Source organism: Dendropsophus ebraccatus, chromosome 1 (genome assembly GCF_027789765.1).
Source record: "Dendropsophus ebraccatus isolate aDenEbr1 chromosome 1, aDenEbr1.pat, whole genome shotgun sequence".
NCBI lineage: Eukaryota > Metazoa > Chordata > Amphibia > Anura > Hylidae > Dendropsophus > Dendropsophus ebraccatus.
Window position 1 is genome coordinate 122,622,734 of NC_091454.1, and position 17,818 is coordinate 122,640,551.

The window sequence follows — 17,818 nt, forward strand, 5'->3', positions numbered from 1 at the left end:
GTCACGCGGATCCGGGAGGGGGAGAGAAAGTGCAGAGGGAGAAGGGGGAGCACGGGGAGGGGGCGGCCACATGGGGGGCTCGGCGGGCTCAGCAGCAGAGACGGGCAGCCTGGGGGAGCGCAACAGCGTGCGCCGCAGCTTCCTCCCGGGCACCCGATAGGCAGGGGGGCTGGCTCAGGATGGGGGAGCACGAGGAGGGGGCGGCCACACGGGGGAGCACGGAGAGGGGGCGGCCACAGAGAAGGGGAGCCTGGGGGGAGCGCAGCAGCATGTGCCGCAGCCTCCTCCCAGGCACCCGATCGGCTGAGGTAAGCATATCTCCCCATAGATGCTTCAGTCCCGCCGACCGCGGTGTCTATGGGGTTAACTGCTCAGGGGGAGCGCGGCTCCTCTCTGGGCAGTGGCAGCGGGAGGAGGCTGTGTGACACAGCCTCCTCCCACTGCCCGATCTCAACTAGGGAAAGAGGGGGGAGGCAGGGAATGCATGACGTCCAGGGACGTCATGATGCGTTCTGGCACTGCTTTTTATGACATCCCTGCACGTCATATTGGGGGAAGGGGTTAAACGATCGCATAGCGAATTTTCCGTACGATGTATCGTTCCGTCTAAACGCTGATCGTTATAAAAAAAAACATCGTTCATTCAAAATCGTTAATCGTGCGATCGGGCGAATTATCGTACCGTGTAAAAGTACCATTAGTGTGCACATATCTTAAGATAAAGTGAAAATCCACTAGACCTTGGAAAGCTTGTAATGCAGTTAAAAAAAAATATTTAGAGAGAGAGAGAGAAATGTACAGTACCAAAATAGTATCTTCTACGTAAATAATCTTTACAAGTTGCAAACTTATGATCCTGTACACTCACAAAAAGATCTATAGAGAGTATTACATGAAAACAAGACTGCCATGATTAAGTACTATACATCCTCATGATCAAATACATTATATTCTGAAAAATCTGGTGTTGAGGTTGAGCAGACAATATTCTGGACAGATCATCCGGCTGGTACTTAAGTACTTAAGATCATCCGGCCGGGGTCACGGAATGGCCGGATGTTCACAGCGTCTGAACATAGCCCTAAATTGCATTAAGCCAATCCACAATAACTTTAGAAAGTGCAAGAGACAGTCTACAAATGCACCAGGTTGGCTGTTTTTATAAATATATCTGTTGGTTTTCTTTATTTCAAAATGTTATGCTACAAGTAGTACACAAGCAATGCACACTTTACCTTGAAGTCACACCAAGTTTCCACCAAGCCATGCCTCTTTGATGAGTGAGGCATACAAGGGTCTAAAGATTTCTAATACATGTAAGCCAGTTTTTTTTCTTTTAAATTCTAGCACATATACAATACTAACTCTGCTTCAATAGTCTTTCTCCTGAAATTTTTTTATGTAACTGGAGCACTGGAAAACTCTGTGGGGCTTGAGATTAAATGAGAGCTACAAAGAGATACAATATAGGCTCAAACACTTCTGTGAGTGTCAAATTACAGTATTAGGCCATGTTCACATGCTGTATGAACATCGACTGGGGTTTGACACAGCCGCTGTTTGCAGTGCCAAACAACAGCCAATGTCTTATATTTTTACCTGGCTGATACTGCAGTATTGGCCGGGTGAACATCACTTTACTTTAATTGGAATTTGGGCACATTTAGATGTGCCTGCACTCCAATTAGCCATAGAGCATACCGGGAGACGTACTTTACATTGTGAGAATAGGCTGTTTTGTACAGCAGCTGTTCAATGAATAGCAGGCACACACAATAGACCTGTCAGTTATTTTGTGCGGACACAATGAACACCGGCCATACTGTATACAGAATGTATACACCATGGCCGGGTTCTATATACTTCAATGCTGTCAAGTATTGTTAGTTAACAACGGCCATTAATGCAAGCTGCAACAACGGCTGTAGTTTTACTAACAAATACGTTGTGTGAACGTGGCCTAAGGCTGTATTCAGAGACTGTATGAGCAATGGCCATTATTTGGCACTCAAAACAACGGCCATTTGGAGTATCAAACAATGGCCGATGTTTTAAATGCACATAGCATTGAAGTCTATGGACAACAGGCAGAAATAATTAACATCATCATTATTTATATGGCTGTAGCAAACAACAGTTGTTGTTTGTATTGACTTCAATGTAAATCATTTTATTATGAAAAGAACATCCATTGTGTAAATTGAAAACAATGGTCGCGCTTTTCATAAAAAGTACATTGTGTGAACATAGCCTTAAAATGAGTTTGAATTTTTTTTCTGGTACAGTGTAAGGCCATGTTCACACAACGTAAGTTCTGTACTAATCACGACCATTGCTGCAACGGCCGTTATTAGTACGGAACTTACGTTGTGCTGCAGGCCAAGGGAATCCCGGCCGGAGTGTATACACATGCTCCGGCCGCATGCTCCATAGTGTGCAGTGGGGAGTTCGGATGCGGGTGCGCACAGATGCGCCCGCATCAGAACTCAGTGGTGCTAAAGATCATCCGGCCGGTACTCCATCTTCTCTTAGACTGGCTGTTCTCATACTAAGTGTGCACATATCTTAAGATAAAGTGAAAATCCACCAGACCTAGGAAAGCTTGTAATGCAGTTAAAAGAGAGAGAGAGAGAGAGAGAGAGAGAGAGAGAGAGAGAGAGAGATGTACAGTACCAAAATGGTATCTTCTACGTAAATAATCTTTACAAGTTGCAAACTTATGATCCTGTACACACACAAAAAGATCTATAAAGAGTATTACATGAAAACAAGACTGCCATGATTAAGTACTATACATCCTCATGATCAAATACATTATATTCTGAAAAATTTGGCGTTGAGGTTGAGCAGACAATATTCTGGACAGTCATCAGTCATCCTCTTAGTTTTTCACTTAATCCATTGTGTTTCTCTTGTGTAACTGTTAAATAGGAAATGGTTTCCTGAAACTATATTAAAAAAAAGGTGAGAAATATTAAAAAACACATTTAGTTAATGAGGGGGGCTTTTTAAAAGAAAAAAGATACAGAATGTACAGCACGCACAATTTTGTAAGGGTAAAAGAGCCCAATAGCTCATATTTTTAATCATGTGTTGAATTACTGGTGACCAGTACGATGTGACATATTTTCCAAGTCCCCTGAATGTGTTCCCATGCGCCCACCCCTTATTTCATCCTTTTTCTGCAGCATGGCCCTTTTTTTATTTTAAGTCCCCAGAATTAATTACCTTTAATTCCTGGCCCTTAAAGGAGTTATCAAGCGCTACAAAAACATGGCCACTTTTCCCCCTCTCTTGTCTCAAGTTCAGGTGTTGTTTGCAATTGAGCTCCATTTACTTCAATGGAACTGAGTTTGAAACCCCACCCAATCTGGAGACAAGAGAGGGGGAAAAGTGGACATGTTTTTGTAGGGCTAAATAACCCCTTTAAAATGGTTATTCTCTTATTCCTGTTTGTCAGCATTGGCATCCCCCATTTATTGCTGGTCCCCAGCATAGCTCCCCTTTAACTCCTAGTTCTCAGCATGTCTCATCTCTTAAAGGGGTTATCCAGCGAAAATAGTTTGCTTTCAAATGAACTGGTTTCAGAAAGTTATACAGATGTGTAATTTACTTCTATTTAAAAATCTCAAATCTTCCCATACTTTTAAGCTGCTATGTGTCCTGCAGGAAATGTTGTTTTCTTTTCAGTGTGACACAGTGCTCTCTGCTGACATCTCTGCCTCGGTCAGCAGAAAGCACTGTGTCAGACTGAAAAGAAAACACAATTTTCTGCAGGACATACAGCAGCTGATAGATTTAGGCAGGGCTGTATTATCATCTGCTGCTGCCCTAGACACTAAACCTGGAGACGCCCCATCATCACTCACCAATTAGCATCATGATTTTCTAGTTTCTGATCATCATATTGGCAGTCGTAGGCTGCCTTCAAACATTTACTGCACGTCACCACATGCAGCCAAAGAAACCAGACCCTCATGCAGTAACCAATAGGCGTATGGCCACTAATCCTGGGAACAGCACATGACTACTAGGAAGAAATGGCAGAGTGGTTTCGCCCACATGCATTTCTCTACAAGTAGAAACATTGTCTGAATCAAGTTTTTCATGGTTTTTAACCGCTTAAAACATAAACAAATTTCCACATTGAATCAGTGATTACAACAGCTTGCATATTGTCTGAGGGAATTCTGACGACAGGATTGGTAGATTGATAGGTAATAGCTCCAGGCCTCACATTTAACACAACCACACCAGACCTGAATTATACTGCCATACTGTGACTGGATAACATCGCCATACCAGACCTGACCAATACCGCTATACTGTGACTGGCTAACACCACCAGACCTGACCAATACCACCATACTGTGACTGGATAACATCGCCATACCAGACCTGACCAATACCACCATACTGTGACTGGCTAACACCACCAGACCTGACCAATACCACCATACTGTTAATGGTTAACACTGCCATACCAGACCTGACCAATACCACCATACTGTGACTGGATAACACCTGTATACCAGACCTGACCAATCCCGCCATACTGTGACTGGATAACACTGCTATACCAGACCTGACCGATACCGCCACACTGTGACTGGATAACACCGCCACACCATACCTGACCAATATTGTCATATTGTGACTGGATAACACTGCTATACCAGACCTGACCAATACCGCCATACCAAAACCCCCACATCCCACCCCCCGGCAAGTCTGAACTGGAGGTGAGAGACTAAAAAAAAAAAGTTGTTTCCTTCCTCCTGCTCCCTGGTGCTGCCCCCCTGCATGGTGCTGCCCTAGGCACCACAGGTGCCTAGTGGTAAATACAGCTCTGGATATAGGAAGACTTAAGGAAAAAGATTTTCACTGGAATGCCACAATAATCCTGGTCCCTAGCATTCCTTTCTTTTAGCTCCTGGTCTCCTGCCTGACTCATCTCTCTTCTGATGTCCCTTGCAAGTATCCAAGTTTTGTGAGCAGCTCGATAGTCACGTACGTACAGGAGCATGGACTTCCTGCTCTTGTAGATACACTGACTGTTGAGGCACACTGTATGCATTGCTTGCCACTAATAACAAGCAACCGGTTGTACTTTTAATGCCTTTTACTTAGCAAAGTAAATATCCCCATTCCAGGGGGAAAAGTGAGTTAAGCTTTTGAATATAACAACCTGTAGAACTCCCTCAAGAGAACTTAATTTACACGGTCTTTTTCTACAACTGTGACTTAGCTATCGACTAACATGAGGTAGTGTATCCACAAAGCAGTGGTAAGTGCAGTTCTGTATTGAACACCATATTAAAGGCTAATATAGCTCTTAATAGAGCATTTCAAGTCAAATGCATAAAAAAACATAAAAAAGGCATTGAAAAGCCAAACAGAAGAATTTCTTACGTGAATGTTGCATTTGCCTGACCATCAATTATTAATAAAATAAAGAAATGCAAGTGTGATATTTTTTTTATTATTATTATAAAAGGCCATATGCAAACCAGACTTTTGTATTGGTTGATCACACAGATAATTTTTATGTTAACTTCTACAGTGGAACAAATTTGATTTACAGTGTAAATACATACAATAATTATCAATTTCCTTACCTGGGTCAACAGCACGACCATCAAAAAAATCTGGAGCCTACACAAGGTAAGAAATGTGTAAACAGATTAGTATCCATATATTTTACTTATTATGTAAAGGTTGTAAATCCTGAGATAATGGGAGAGACACCCCTTAATAATTATGATTTAGATATTCATGTTATTTTATTTATAACATATTATTTATTATGATTTATTTGTTCACTCACTGACCACCCATTTATATCAAGACACCTACATATAATGTATTTATGATACTGCAATTATAGTCGCTTTAATAGTCTTCCCCGCTTCCTACCACTTCTTAGGCTATGTGCACACTAAGTGAAAAAAGAGAGCTTTTTCTTTTAAATAACGTCTGATATTTCCGAATTATAATTGAAGTCAATGGAATGCATTAAAGTCAATGGAATAACGACCACCCAATACGTTGTTTGCAGTTGTTCCCACCACCCCTCAAATTAATGTTCATGCCATTTAATCATGGCCGTTACTGCATGAGCAGCAATGGTTATGTTAAGTAGTTCACACACAGTTGTAACCTCCATACCCCCCACTTATTTCTGTATTCCGCCCCCAGTGTCTTTGTTTTGAATACAGACAAGGCTGTAGTCAAGTCATTCCTATGGAGCCACGGCTCAAGTCATTCCTATGGAGCCACGGCTTAAGTCATTCCTATGGAGCCACCAGAAAAAGCCGAGTAAGCTGGAAAGTGCTTACTCGGCTCTTTCCAGCAATTTCATAGGAATGAATAGAGCCCCAGGTCATGTGCTGTAACCAGCGGCTGTACACATAACAAAGAAACCGGAGGCCCAATATGAGGATCAGCAGGGGGTACGGAGGTCGGACCCTTCTGTGATCTCTTTGTGGTCCCATATCTTGTGGATAGGGGACAAGTTAATTTTGCCTGGAAAACCTCTATAGGTGGATAAAAATACATATGGATATGAATACATTATAATTGTATATGCATTGTTTTAGAGTGGATTTTTCATGGATCTATCATATTCAAATAATTAAGATAAAGAATTCTGTTAAAAAAGACATAGGGGGACATTTATTAAGTCCAATGTTTTCTGCGCCGGACTTACAAATGTCCTCGCAGCTTCGGCATTACGGAGATTTATGTAGATAAAGCTGCATCATTTACTAAACTTTAGAGGGGTATACTACCCAAAGTAATATGCTTATAATATTATATAACATACTATAATACTCACAGTGGGGTATTGTGGCAGAAGGTTTTGATTTTCATTTGATTGTGAATTGTTGTTATTTGACTCTTGATTGCTTATGCTAGAGAAATATAAAGTTATGTTAATTTCAAATACATTTTCTCTTTAGATAGCAACTAGGGTCAAAATGAATTTGTCGAATGTTTTTTTTTCTGGATGAATATATTATCTATTTGGTACTGATTTGTAAACAATTGAACACTAATGGAGCATTTACATAGAGAGATTTATCTGACAGATTTTTGAGGGATTTAGAGGGGAAATTCCAGTCTTTCCTTTATCTCCCTGTGTAAACACACCCTAAGCCATTAGGCTTTGTTCACACTTTGTAAGAGACCAGCCGTTCTGTGATCCGAATGGTATACGCAGTGTCGGACTGGGGTACTTGGGCTCACCAGGGAATATTTTATTCTAAGGGTCCACCCTACATACACCAGATATACCCAGCGCCAAACCTTTCACATTACTATAGCGACTTTGCACAGTGCTGTGTATGTGACCGGCAATGCTCGCTAACTGTTAGTAACTGGTCAGACACTCTATGCCAGGGATAGGGAACCTTCGGCCTTTTAGCTGTTGCAAAACTACAATTCCTACCATGTCTGGACAGCCGAAGGCTGTCCAGGCATGATAGGAGTTGTAGTTTTGCAACAGCTGGAAGGCTGAAGGTTCCTCATCCCTGTTCTAGTGTATAGGAGCTGTCCAGGCATGATGAGAGTTGTAGTTTTGCAACTGCTGGAGGGTCAAAGGTTCCCCATCCCTGTTTTATGCAAACAGCACAGCTGTCCACTTAAGTTTCTTGAAGGGTGAAGTCCCATGAAACTAACTGGGGGATTATATGTCATCCTGAACTGCTAAACAGGGATACAGACATCCTGTTCAGGGGCCCACCAATGGGTAGGGCCCACCGGGGGATTCCCCTGCTCCCCTGTGGGCCAGTCCGAGCCTGGGTATACGGAATGGCCGGTGTCAGATAAAATCATCCTACAGTACTACATCCTTCTACAGTACTGGCCAGATGATCTTTAGCGTCGCTGAATTCTGATGCGGGCGCATCAGAATTCCCCGCTGCTCACAGCGGAGCGCATGGCCAGAGGCACCCTTTCTGTGTTTTCAATCAACTTCAGGTTTGGGTTGCAAAATACTGAGCAAAAATACTGTGTGGAAACCTAGCCTAAGGCTATGTTTACAGAATGTATAAACAACAGCCATTATTTGGCATTCAAAACAATGGTCACTGCTTTGAGCATCAAACAGCGGCCATTGTTTTAAATGAAATTTGCATTGATGTATATGGACAATGGCCAGAAATAATTGACATTGATGACCATTATTTTGACGGCCGTAGCAAACAACTACGGTTGTTCAAGACATTGTTTGAAACATTGGCTGTTGTTTGCATTGACTTAAATGAAAATGACTGCACTCCATTGTTTTAAATTAAAACAACGTCTGTTCTTCTCATAAAACTTACGTTGTATGTACATAGCCCAAGAGCACATTTGCTAAATGTGTTGCGTATTTCAAGCTGCCGATTTTATGCTGCTCATTTATTGGTGCAGATTTCAGCTACTTTTTTTTATATTGAATAAATAGATTGAGTAAATGCACTGTAAACCCCTGTCATCTCAAGAACTTATTGCTATGAATGATTATTTATAAAGCTGCTAAAGTTAGCCAAGTGTTGTATTTAACTATCTCTGGCAGCTCCATAGGCAATGGATTGAGTGTCAGAGTGCATACACAACTCACCACTCCATAAATTACAAACACTCAAGGCCCCATTGTATAGATTGTAGGGGTATCTTAGCAATAAGGCCCCCCACAATTATTATTTTCACTTGAAATACCCCTCCTAGGGTTGTGGGTTTTCACCTGCACTAAATAAGTGCCAATCTTGTAGATCAACACCCCTTTTGAGGAGTTTATTTAAAAGGCTCAACTATTGTGTGTCCAGAGATAAACAAATGATCACTTTATCATTTGTGCAGCCCTTTATATCCATCATTCATTAGCTTTCCATCCTCTATTACAGGGGTACTCAACAACTTTTAGTGAAGGTCCACTTACCGGGGTCTATTGTCAGGTGAAGGTCCGAGCTGAACATCAGTAGGAAACGTGTTTTGTTACTTTGTCACAAACGTTCAACTATTTATATACAGAATTGCTGCTTATTAGCGGGAAAATTGGCATTTTTTTCTCTCTCACCAAGCGTTTGATATAAGGTACAAAGGGAGTGACTGCCCTGGTAGTATATAGCCCCCCTGTTGCTCCCCCAGTAGTGTATAGCCCCCCCTGTGCGCTCTCCTTCAGTAGTATATAGCCCCCTGTTGCTCCCCCAGTAGTATATAGCCCTCCTGTGCGCTCTCCCCCTGTAGTATATAGCCCCCTGTGAGCTCCCCCCAGTAGTATATAGCCTCCCCGTGCGCTCTCCCCCCAGTAGTATATAGCCTCCTGTGAGCTCCCCCCAGTAGTATATAGCCCCCCTGTGCGCTCTCCCCCTGTAGTATATAGTCCCCTGTGCGCTGTCCCTCAGTAGTATATAGCCCCCTGTGAGCTCCCCCCAGTAGTATATAGCCCCCCTGTGCTCTCCCCCTGTAGTATATAGCCCCCTGTGAGCTCCCCCCAGTAGTATATAGCCCCGTGAGCTCCCCCCCAAGTAGTATATAGCCCCCCTGTGAGCTCCCCCCTGTAGTATATAGCCCCCTGTGAGCTCCCCCTGTAGGATATAGCCCCCCCATGCGCTGTCCCCCTGTAGTATATAGCCCCCTGTGAGCTCCCCCCAGTAGTATATAGCGCCCCTGTGCTCTCCCCCCAGTAGTATATATCCCCCCTTGTGCTTTCCCCCTGTAGTATATAGCCCCTGTGAGGTCCCCCCTGTAGTATATAACCCCCTGTGCGCTCCCCCCAGTAGTATATAGTCCACCTGTGCACTCTCCCCTTGTAGATGCCCCCCAGACAGAAAAAAAAATAACAAAAACAACTCACCTAGCACCTCGTTCCCCGCTGCGGCTGTCTTCTTCTCTTCCCGTCGGTCCGGCCCCCGGCTGATACGCGCTCTGTAGGGATGTCCCAGGGATTCCCCAGCAGAGCGCGCATCAGTGACCTCAGTGTGCGCCGCCGTCCTGCACTTCCGGGAAGGACAGGCCGGCAGCGTACACTGAGGTCTGTGGTGCGCGCTCTGCTGGGGAATCCCCGGGACATCCCTACAGAGCGCGTATCAGCCGGGGGCCGGACCGACACTGCCCCCAGCCCCACAGGCGTACTGACATCTAAGGACAGTGCGCCTATGGGGCGGGAGAAGTGCGGTGGGGAGCGGGACCTCCTAACCGCCCCGGGACGGACCGGATCTGGGGCGGTTAGGAGGTCTGACCAGGGGTCCGGACAGCTGGCCTCCGCGGTCCGGGTTCGGACCGCGGTCCGCCAGTTGAGGACCCCTGCTCTATTACATAGGTAGATGTGTGGCCAATGTACAATCTGCTAAAACAATTTGCCCAGCTGATGGCTCAACATTTGCTTGCTCATCAGCTAAATGTTACCCTATTATGCTGCGTTTACACGTAGCATTAATTCGCCCAATCGATCGTTTAACGATTTTGATACAACGATTTGGTTTTTAAAACGATCAGTGTTTAGACAATTAATCGTTAGAAAAATTGTTAGAAAATTTGAAAGAAAAATCGTTATTGCGATCGTTTTTAAGATCGCTTAAGCCCATCTTTTACATAAGGTGCATCTTTGAAAGACTGTTTACACGAAGCGATCTGCAAATTTTTAGCGAACGACGAACAACGATTTGAGAACATGTTGAAAGATCAAAATTAACGATTTTTCTCTCGTCGCTTGATCGTTTGCTGTGTTTACACTGAACGATTATCACTCAAATGCGATCATTTCAGCGAAAATTCGAACCATAATCGATCTGTGTAAACGCAGCATTACATAGGCCAATAATGGCCTGTTTGACAAATAATTAGACGTATAATAGAAATCGAAGACTGCCTGCCACATACAAACATGCATAAACGTGCACTTACCTCTTGTTGTTTAAATGCTTGTTAGGAGGTTTGAGAGGTTGAGGGTTGTGGTGATTTTGACACATAGGAAAGAATTTTGAGTACTTTGGAACACTTTAAAAAATGAATTAAAAGATGATTAGGTGGGGTAAGTAATGCTTAATGTTGCACCAATTAAAAGCTTTTCAGAGTAAAATTTGCCTTCTTGCCCAAAGTAACTAATCCGAATGTACATTCTTGCAGCAAAAAGTTGAAGGTGTGGTTGGTTACCATGGGCAACAAGACAAGTTTTTCCTTTGACATATTTGATGCAAAATATATTGGGGGACATTTATGAAAGTCCCACTCGAGGCATACACTAGGTAGAAGATGCAGATTCAATGGGTGGGCAAGGGCGGGACAATGCGCTTGCTCGCAGGCATAAATCATAATACAAATATACACCTGCTGGAAACAGGTGTAGATTTGGTACACCGAGTGCAGGTTCGGGCGACCGGCTGGCCGGATTCACTAAATGGGGTGCGCCTCTTAGTAAATCCGGCCATGGAAAAGGAGGCAGGGCCTGATTTAAGACCAGCATTCTCATACTTCATAAATCCCCCCCCCCCCCCCCCATTATCTCTGCATCTTTATTTGTTAAGAAACAATGCTCAAAAAGCATTTGAATTTAGTTGCCAGGGGCGGCCTAAGCCCAATTAGTTTTCTTTGTGCTCCTCTTTTTAGGCTGTGTGGCGGAGAAAGTGCTGATTCCTGAACCTTGTCTGAACAGGGATCTGTCTTTGTTTGTTCAGCCCCATCCGCTTTGCCTGTCAGGGTTCTGGCAATGAAGTTACTCTGCTGTTGGATTCTTTGCTAGTCAGGATTCCTTCAGCTGTTCAGTGTTGTGTTCTCTTGACTGGAAGTTACAGCTCCAACTCTGATATCTCTCTGTGAATTGACCTTTGGCTTTGATCTTTTGACTTTCCTATCCTTGGCCTGCCTAGATGCTTTTGCCTGACGTTTTTGTACCTAATGCCCGCCATTGCCGACCAGAACTGTTAACCCTGAACTATTGTGTTTGTCTGTCATTGTTTTGTGTACCATTGCTTACAGAGTAGGGACCATCTTTATGCTTGTCCACAGCTGTCTAGGGCTGTCTGAGGCAGGTAGACAGGGGCAGTGGGCGGGAAAAGCCAGGGCTCACTTTCTGTGTGTATCTGTCTGACTGCCCTTGCCATACCCGGTGCTAACAGGGAGCTACTGTAGCCACTATATACTGGATTTGGGTTAAAAAATAGATTTTAAGGGGTATTACGTCATTATTAGTCTTTTCCATTAAAGGGGTAGTGTGGCGGTAAAGAATTATTCACAGAATAACACACATTACAAAGTTATACAACTTTGTAATGTATGTTATGTCTGTGAATGGCCCCCTTCCCCGTGTCCCACCACCCCCACCCGTGTACCCGGAAGTGTGGTGCGCTATACTCACCTGTCACGTGCCGACACCCGTCTCCGATCTTCATTCAGTGACGTCTTCTTCGGCCGGCGAACAGCTCCGTATGTTCCGAATGCTGGCCGCCCTCTGCAGTGTCATCCGATGCTCAGCCGCGACTGGCTGAGCATAACTGTGCTCAGTCAATCGCGGCTGAGCACAGTTGTGACGCGGCAGGGGGGGGATGGGCGGTAGCGACTCGGCCGTCCGTCCGAAGATGATGTTTGGCACAAAATGGCGGACGGCCCTCGACACGGATTAGGTAATGTATGATGCACCAACACTTCCGGGTACACGGGTGGGGGTGGTGGGACACGGGGAAGGGGGCCATTCACAGACATAACATACATTACAAAGTTGTATAACTTTGTAATGTGTGTTATTCTGTGAATAATTTTTTAGCGCCGCACTACCCCTTTAATGACAGTCCTAACTGATCAGGAAGTCATGGGCCCCCAGCTGCCCCTCTTTTTAATGTTGTCCTTTAATTATTATTTTTTTTTTCACATTAAAGGGAACCGGTCACCCCCCGTTCCGGGGTGACAGGCTCCCGACCCCCCGTTAGAGCCCCATATACTTACCTAATCCCGCCGGGTCCCGCTTCTGGATCCGGTCGGGTCACGGAGATCTCAGCCGCTGCAGCCCGGCGCGCGCGCTGAGAGATGAGTCCAACACCCATAGAGAATGACAGGAGAGTCCAGCGCTCCGTCATTCTCTATGAGCGTTGGACTCATCTCTCAGCGCGCGCGCCGGGCTGCAGCGGCTGAGATCTCCGTGACCCGACCGGATCCAGAAGCGGGACCCGGCGGGATTAGGTAAGTATATGGGGCTCTAACGGGGGGTCGGGAGCCTGTCACCCGGCACGGGGGGTGACAGGTTCCCTTTAAGGCTATGTTCACACAATTTATATTTTATAAAAAGAACGGCCGTTGTTTTCAATCAAAACAATGGCTGTTCTTTTAGTGAAATAGGTTGCATTGAAGTCAATGCAAAACAAAGGCCATTGTTCACACAATGAATTGAACAACAGCTTTGAAATAATTAACAATGCATTGATTTTCAATGCAAATTTCAATGGCGCTCACCACGACTGTTGTTTTCTAAATTTTCTAATATAGTAATGAAATAGTGTCCAGTTTTTAGAGAACATAGGGAAAAAATTGTAACAGAGAACATTGTCATTTATATCCCTCTACATTAGTTATTGGATAGATAGATAGGAGATAGATAGATAGATAGATAGATAGATAGATAGATAGATAGATAGATAGATAGATAATATAAGTTGTTTGTGAAAACCAAATATTATGATATGGCTTACATCCAATATTGTAGCAGAATTGTATATTTGTGTTATATTAAGTCAATAAGAACTTAATTTCAAAAACGCATAAGTTAGCTCTTACTCTTTCAGGATACCCCATGCGACTGCATACAGGCACAAGAGAAAAAGGGCGGCAGTAATTGTAATAACAGCTGGAAACCAATTATCAGGATGCCAAAAATAGGATGTTCGGACAATCACAGCTGTTGTCACCTAGAAACAAGGTACATTGTAATTGGTTATTTCATTGCAGAACTATGTATTTACAAATACAAAAAAATAGATATAATTATATGTATGCTAATATAATTCATGACTTTATTGACATTTTACTTTTATGTTTGTAAATATAACAAAATGAGTGTTGCAGACAATACACAGGAGGCTTGGCTGGATCTAGTCTTTGAACTCTAACCCCACTCCCCTGAGTGATGTTATGACCTCTGCCCAGCCCACCAAGGGCTCCGGACCGGAATCACTAGACTCCCAGCATCATGATTCATTATTAGAGATGAGCGAACTGGGTTCGGGTTCGAGTCCATCCGAACTTGAACGTCCGGTATTTGATTAGTGGGGGCTGCTGAACTTGGATAAAGCTCTAAGGTGGTCTAGAAAACATGGATACAGCCAATGACTATATCCCTGTTTTCCACATAGCCTTAGGGCTTTATCCAACTTCAGCAGCCACCGCTAACCAAATGCTGAAAGTTCGGGTTCGGCTCATCTCTATTCATTATGAAGCTGGGAGCTCCGAATCACTTTAAATATTCACACTACTTTACTGACACAGCTGCGCATCTGTGTCAGTACTGATCTAGGCTATGTTCACACAATGCGAACAACCGGCCATTCCGTGACCCCGTCCGGGTCATGGAACGGCCGGTCTCTGCCCGGATCATACTTAAGTAACGGCCAGGTGATCTTTCCGCCTGCAGAGCTCTGATGTAAGCACATCAGCACGCGCACGCATCAGAGTTTCCCATAGCACACAATGAAGCGAGCAGCCGGAGCCGATCACTTCATTGTGTGAACTCACAGGGTTTCCTACGCCCGCAATTCATTGAACTGCGGCCACAGAAAACTGACATGTCAGTTATTTGTGGCCCCGCATGGGATCCCGGCCGGAGTGTGTACGATGTGTATACGCTCCGGCCGGGATCCCATTAAAAATAAGGCATTGTTCCACCCCGCAAAAAGTACGGCCATTGTTGCCGATGGCAACAAAAGCTGTACTTTTACATAGTGTGAACATAGCCCTAAAGTGTTGTCAGTTTGTGTTTTAAGACACAAAAAATTTGCTTCTGTGAAACCTGCCTTACTCTGAACATATAGGCTAAGTTCACACTGCCGTAGAATTACACTTTGGCCCATTTAAAACAAGCCTGACGAACTCCTAGACATATATATGCTACTGTATGCCATAGAGTGCCTTTGCATTACAGTTGGGGATGAGGGATCACAACGTAGCCCCGGGCACTGTACAGTATGAAGAAAGGACACCATATATATGTCAGTGTTCACACCTCAAACTTGATGTAAATTGAGCTTTACAGAAGCATTTAATATATAAAAACCCTACAATTGTACTTATTTGGTGTGATTTACTACAGTAGCAGCTAAGAATGTATATATAAAAAAATGACCATGTTCACACTGGCATTATCCATGACTCTTATGGGCGCAGTTTTGTAGTCTGTTGCATTATTATTTTTTAGATAGGGGAATGTAAAGGAAACTTGCTTTGTGCAGACTGGCATAATAGACAGGCATGCCTTATTACAAAAGTCTTAAAGGGGTTCTTTGGCAATTTTTTTTCCCTTTCAATTCAACTGATGTCAGAAAGTTACTTTTATTTGAAAATCTCCAGTCTACCAGTACTTATCAGCTGCTGTATGCCCTACAGGAAGTGATGTATTCTGTGCAGTCTGACATAGTGCTCTCTGCTGCCACCTCTGTCCATGACAGATGTTTCCAAAGCAGGAAAGGTTTTCTTTGGAGATTTGCTACTGCTGTGGACAGTTCCTATCATGGACAAAGGAGGCAGCAGAGAGCACTATGTAAGACTGGACAGAATATACCACTTCCTACAGGGCATACAGCAGCTGATAAGTACTGGAAGACCTAATATTTTTTAAAAGAACTAAATTACATATCTTTAGAACTTTCTAACACCAGTTGATTAGAAATATTTTTTATTTGTCGGAATACCCTTTTAATAGACATGACATCTCTGTTATCTAACAGATGCCAATGGGTCCTGGCAAATATTTATATATTTTTTTCACCAGGAAAGACTAGTGCATCAGACTACACTATTCTGGATATCAGACATCAATGAAACATGATGGAATGGATTCTAACAGGCTTCATTAGACTCTGTTAAGATCTAGCAAACAATAGATCCCTTATTGCTATGTTCCCACAATGTAAGAATAAATGCAAGACAATGAATGTTAATAATAAACATTATCATTAATAACGCCTGTTTTTTTGCAACAATGGGTGTTATTTGCACCAATTTTTACATTGTAGGAATATAGCCTACGTCTGTCATGTTTGCTTCTATAATTAAAGTCTGTTTTTTTCTGGGTCTGTTCATACTAACAATATAAGAAGAACCAGATCACAGAAGAGAAGTAGAAGGATTTTGCAGTCATTTTCATAATGTTCATTTCTTTATGCTCAAATTTCTCATGCAGCAGAGGATGACAGTCCTTTTTAATGTCAAAAGAAGCTATTAGTATTTTTCCAGTTGTTTTCCAGGAGACAATTTAATGTTAAATCATAGTGTGAACACTAGGTGGGGCTGAAACTTTGTTCTAAGCTAGTCCTTCTTTTATATTTACAATCTCTACATTTCTTCCTAGTTGAAATACACTATGTAACAATGTCTGCTGTGGAACCTAAATGAAAAAGGTCTGTTCTATTAAATAATGAAATGTTATACGAGCCCTAAGCCATAATAATGTCTTTACAATGACTCATTATACAGTCTTCTGCTCTTTTAATCATTTGCATTCCTGCATTAAAGTGAAATCCCAGTTTTGGAGCTACTCTGTTACATCAGTGACTAGATTTAAGCATTTTTTTTTTTTTTTTTACTATTTTCTCCATTGATTCTTTAAACTAAAAAAAACCCTGCTTTTATTCACAGCCCATTATCGTTAATAAGCCCATATTAGTATACCCTTTTCATTTAGGTATGGATGACATTTAGGACTTGCGATGAGAGAGCACTACTTGACTGAGTATTGCACTATTAATTAAATTCATTTTTGATTGAATATCTAATGAAAAATGCTGTAAAAATTTGAATCTTTACGAACTGCACTAATGCTACGTTTACACTAAACGATAATTCGCCCGATCGTACGATTAACAATGTCGGAGTAATAATTATTTTTTTCATAACGATCAGCGTACAATATATTGTGAGATCACTTAAAGCCTATCTCACACATTGGTTAAATCGCCGAACAACTGTTCACACGGAACGATCAACGACCATTTGAGAACTTGAAAGATCAAAATGAACGATTTCTCGCTTGTCGTTTGATCGTTCGCTGCGTTTACACCTACGATTATTGTTCGAATTTGATCGTTATCGTGCTAATTCGCACGATAATCGTTCCGAGTAAACGCAGCATTAAACAGCTTAACAATTGTTTAGCTGTTTTAGTACAATTACCTAGATCACTCACCTGTCCGCATTTCCCCGGTGTTCTCTTTGGCCTCCTCCAGCCCGCTGACAGCCCTGCAGCTTGGCTGCAGTTGCGTCCTGTCTTAGGGTGCCTTCACACACAGCATATCCGCAGCGGATTTCATGCTGCGAATTCGCAACGAAATCCGCTGCAGATACTTGCGCCAGGCTGTAGCGGGGAAGCTGAGCCCGCTCAGCCAATCAGTGACTAACTGTCGTGGGACAGCACCTCAGCCCATGATTGGTCGAGCGATCTGTCACTCATCAGATAAGAGGGACAGCCCACTCAGTCAATTACAGGCTGAGGCACCTGGCACACGGATTGCTGTGTGTACCAGATGCTAAAAAAAGAAGGCGTGAAGTAAGAAGATATAAGTATGAACCCTCCCCCCGCCTGCACTGCACCCATCCCAGAAAGGAAGGGAGCCACTTAACCCCCTTCCTTGCTGGT

The 17,818-nt window shown here is 43.2% G+C and overlaps 1 protein-coding gene across 1 annotated transcript in view; it reads right to left on the reverse strand.

Annotated features, from left to right (window-relative positions):
• Positions 1-2,731: 2,731 nt before the first annotated feature.
• LOC138783252 (cadherin-related family member 4-like) overlaps positions 2,732-17,818 on the reverse strand; it is a 59,272-nt gene continuing 44,185 nt past the window's right edge. The window contains exons 20-24 of the mRNA XM_069957725.1: positions 13,750-13,880; positions 10,891-10,983; positions 6,839-6,914; positions 5,619-5,655; positions 2,732-2,948 (exon numbers count right to left, since the gene is read on the reverse strand). Of these exons, the coding sequence (XP_069813826.1) occupies positions 2,890-2,948; positions 5,619-5,655; positions 6,839-6,914; positions 10,891-10,983; positions 13,750-13,880 (396 nt within the window). The 3' untranslated portion in view covers positions 2,732-2,889. The remainder of the gene's footprint in view (positions 2,949-5,618; positions 5,656-6,838; positions 6,915-10,890; positions 10,984-13,749; positions 13,881-17,818) is intronic.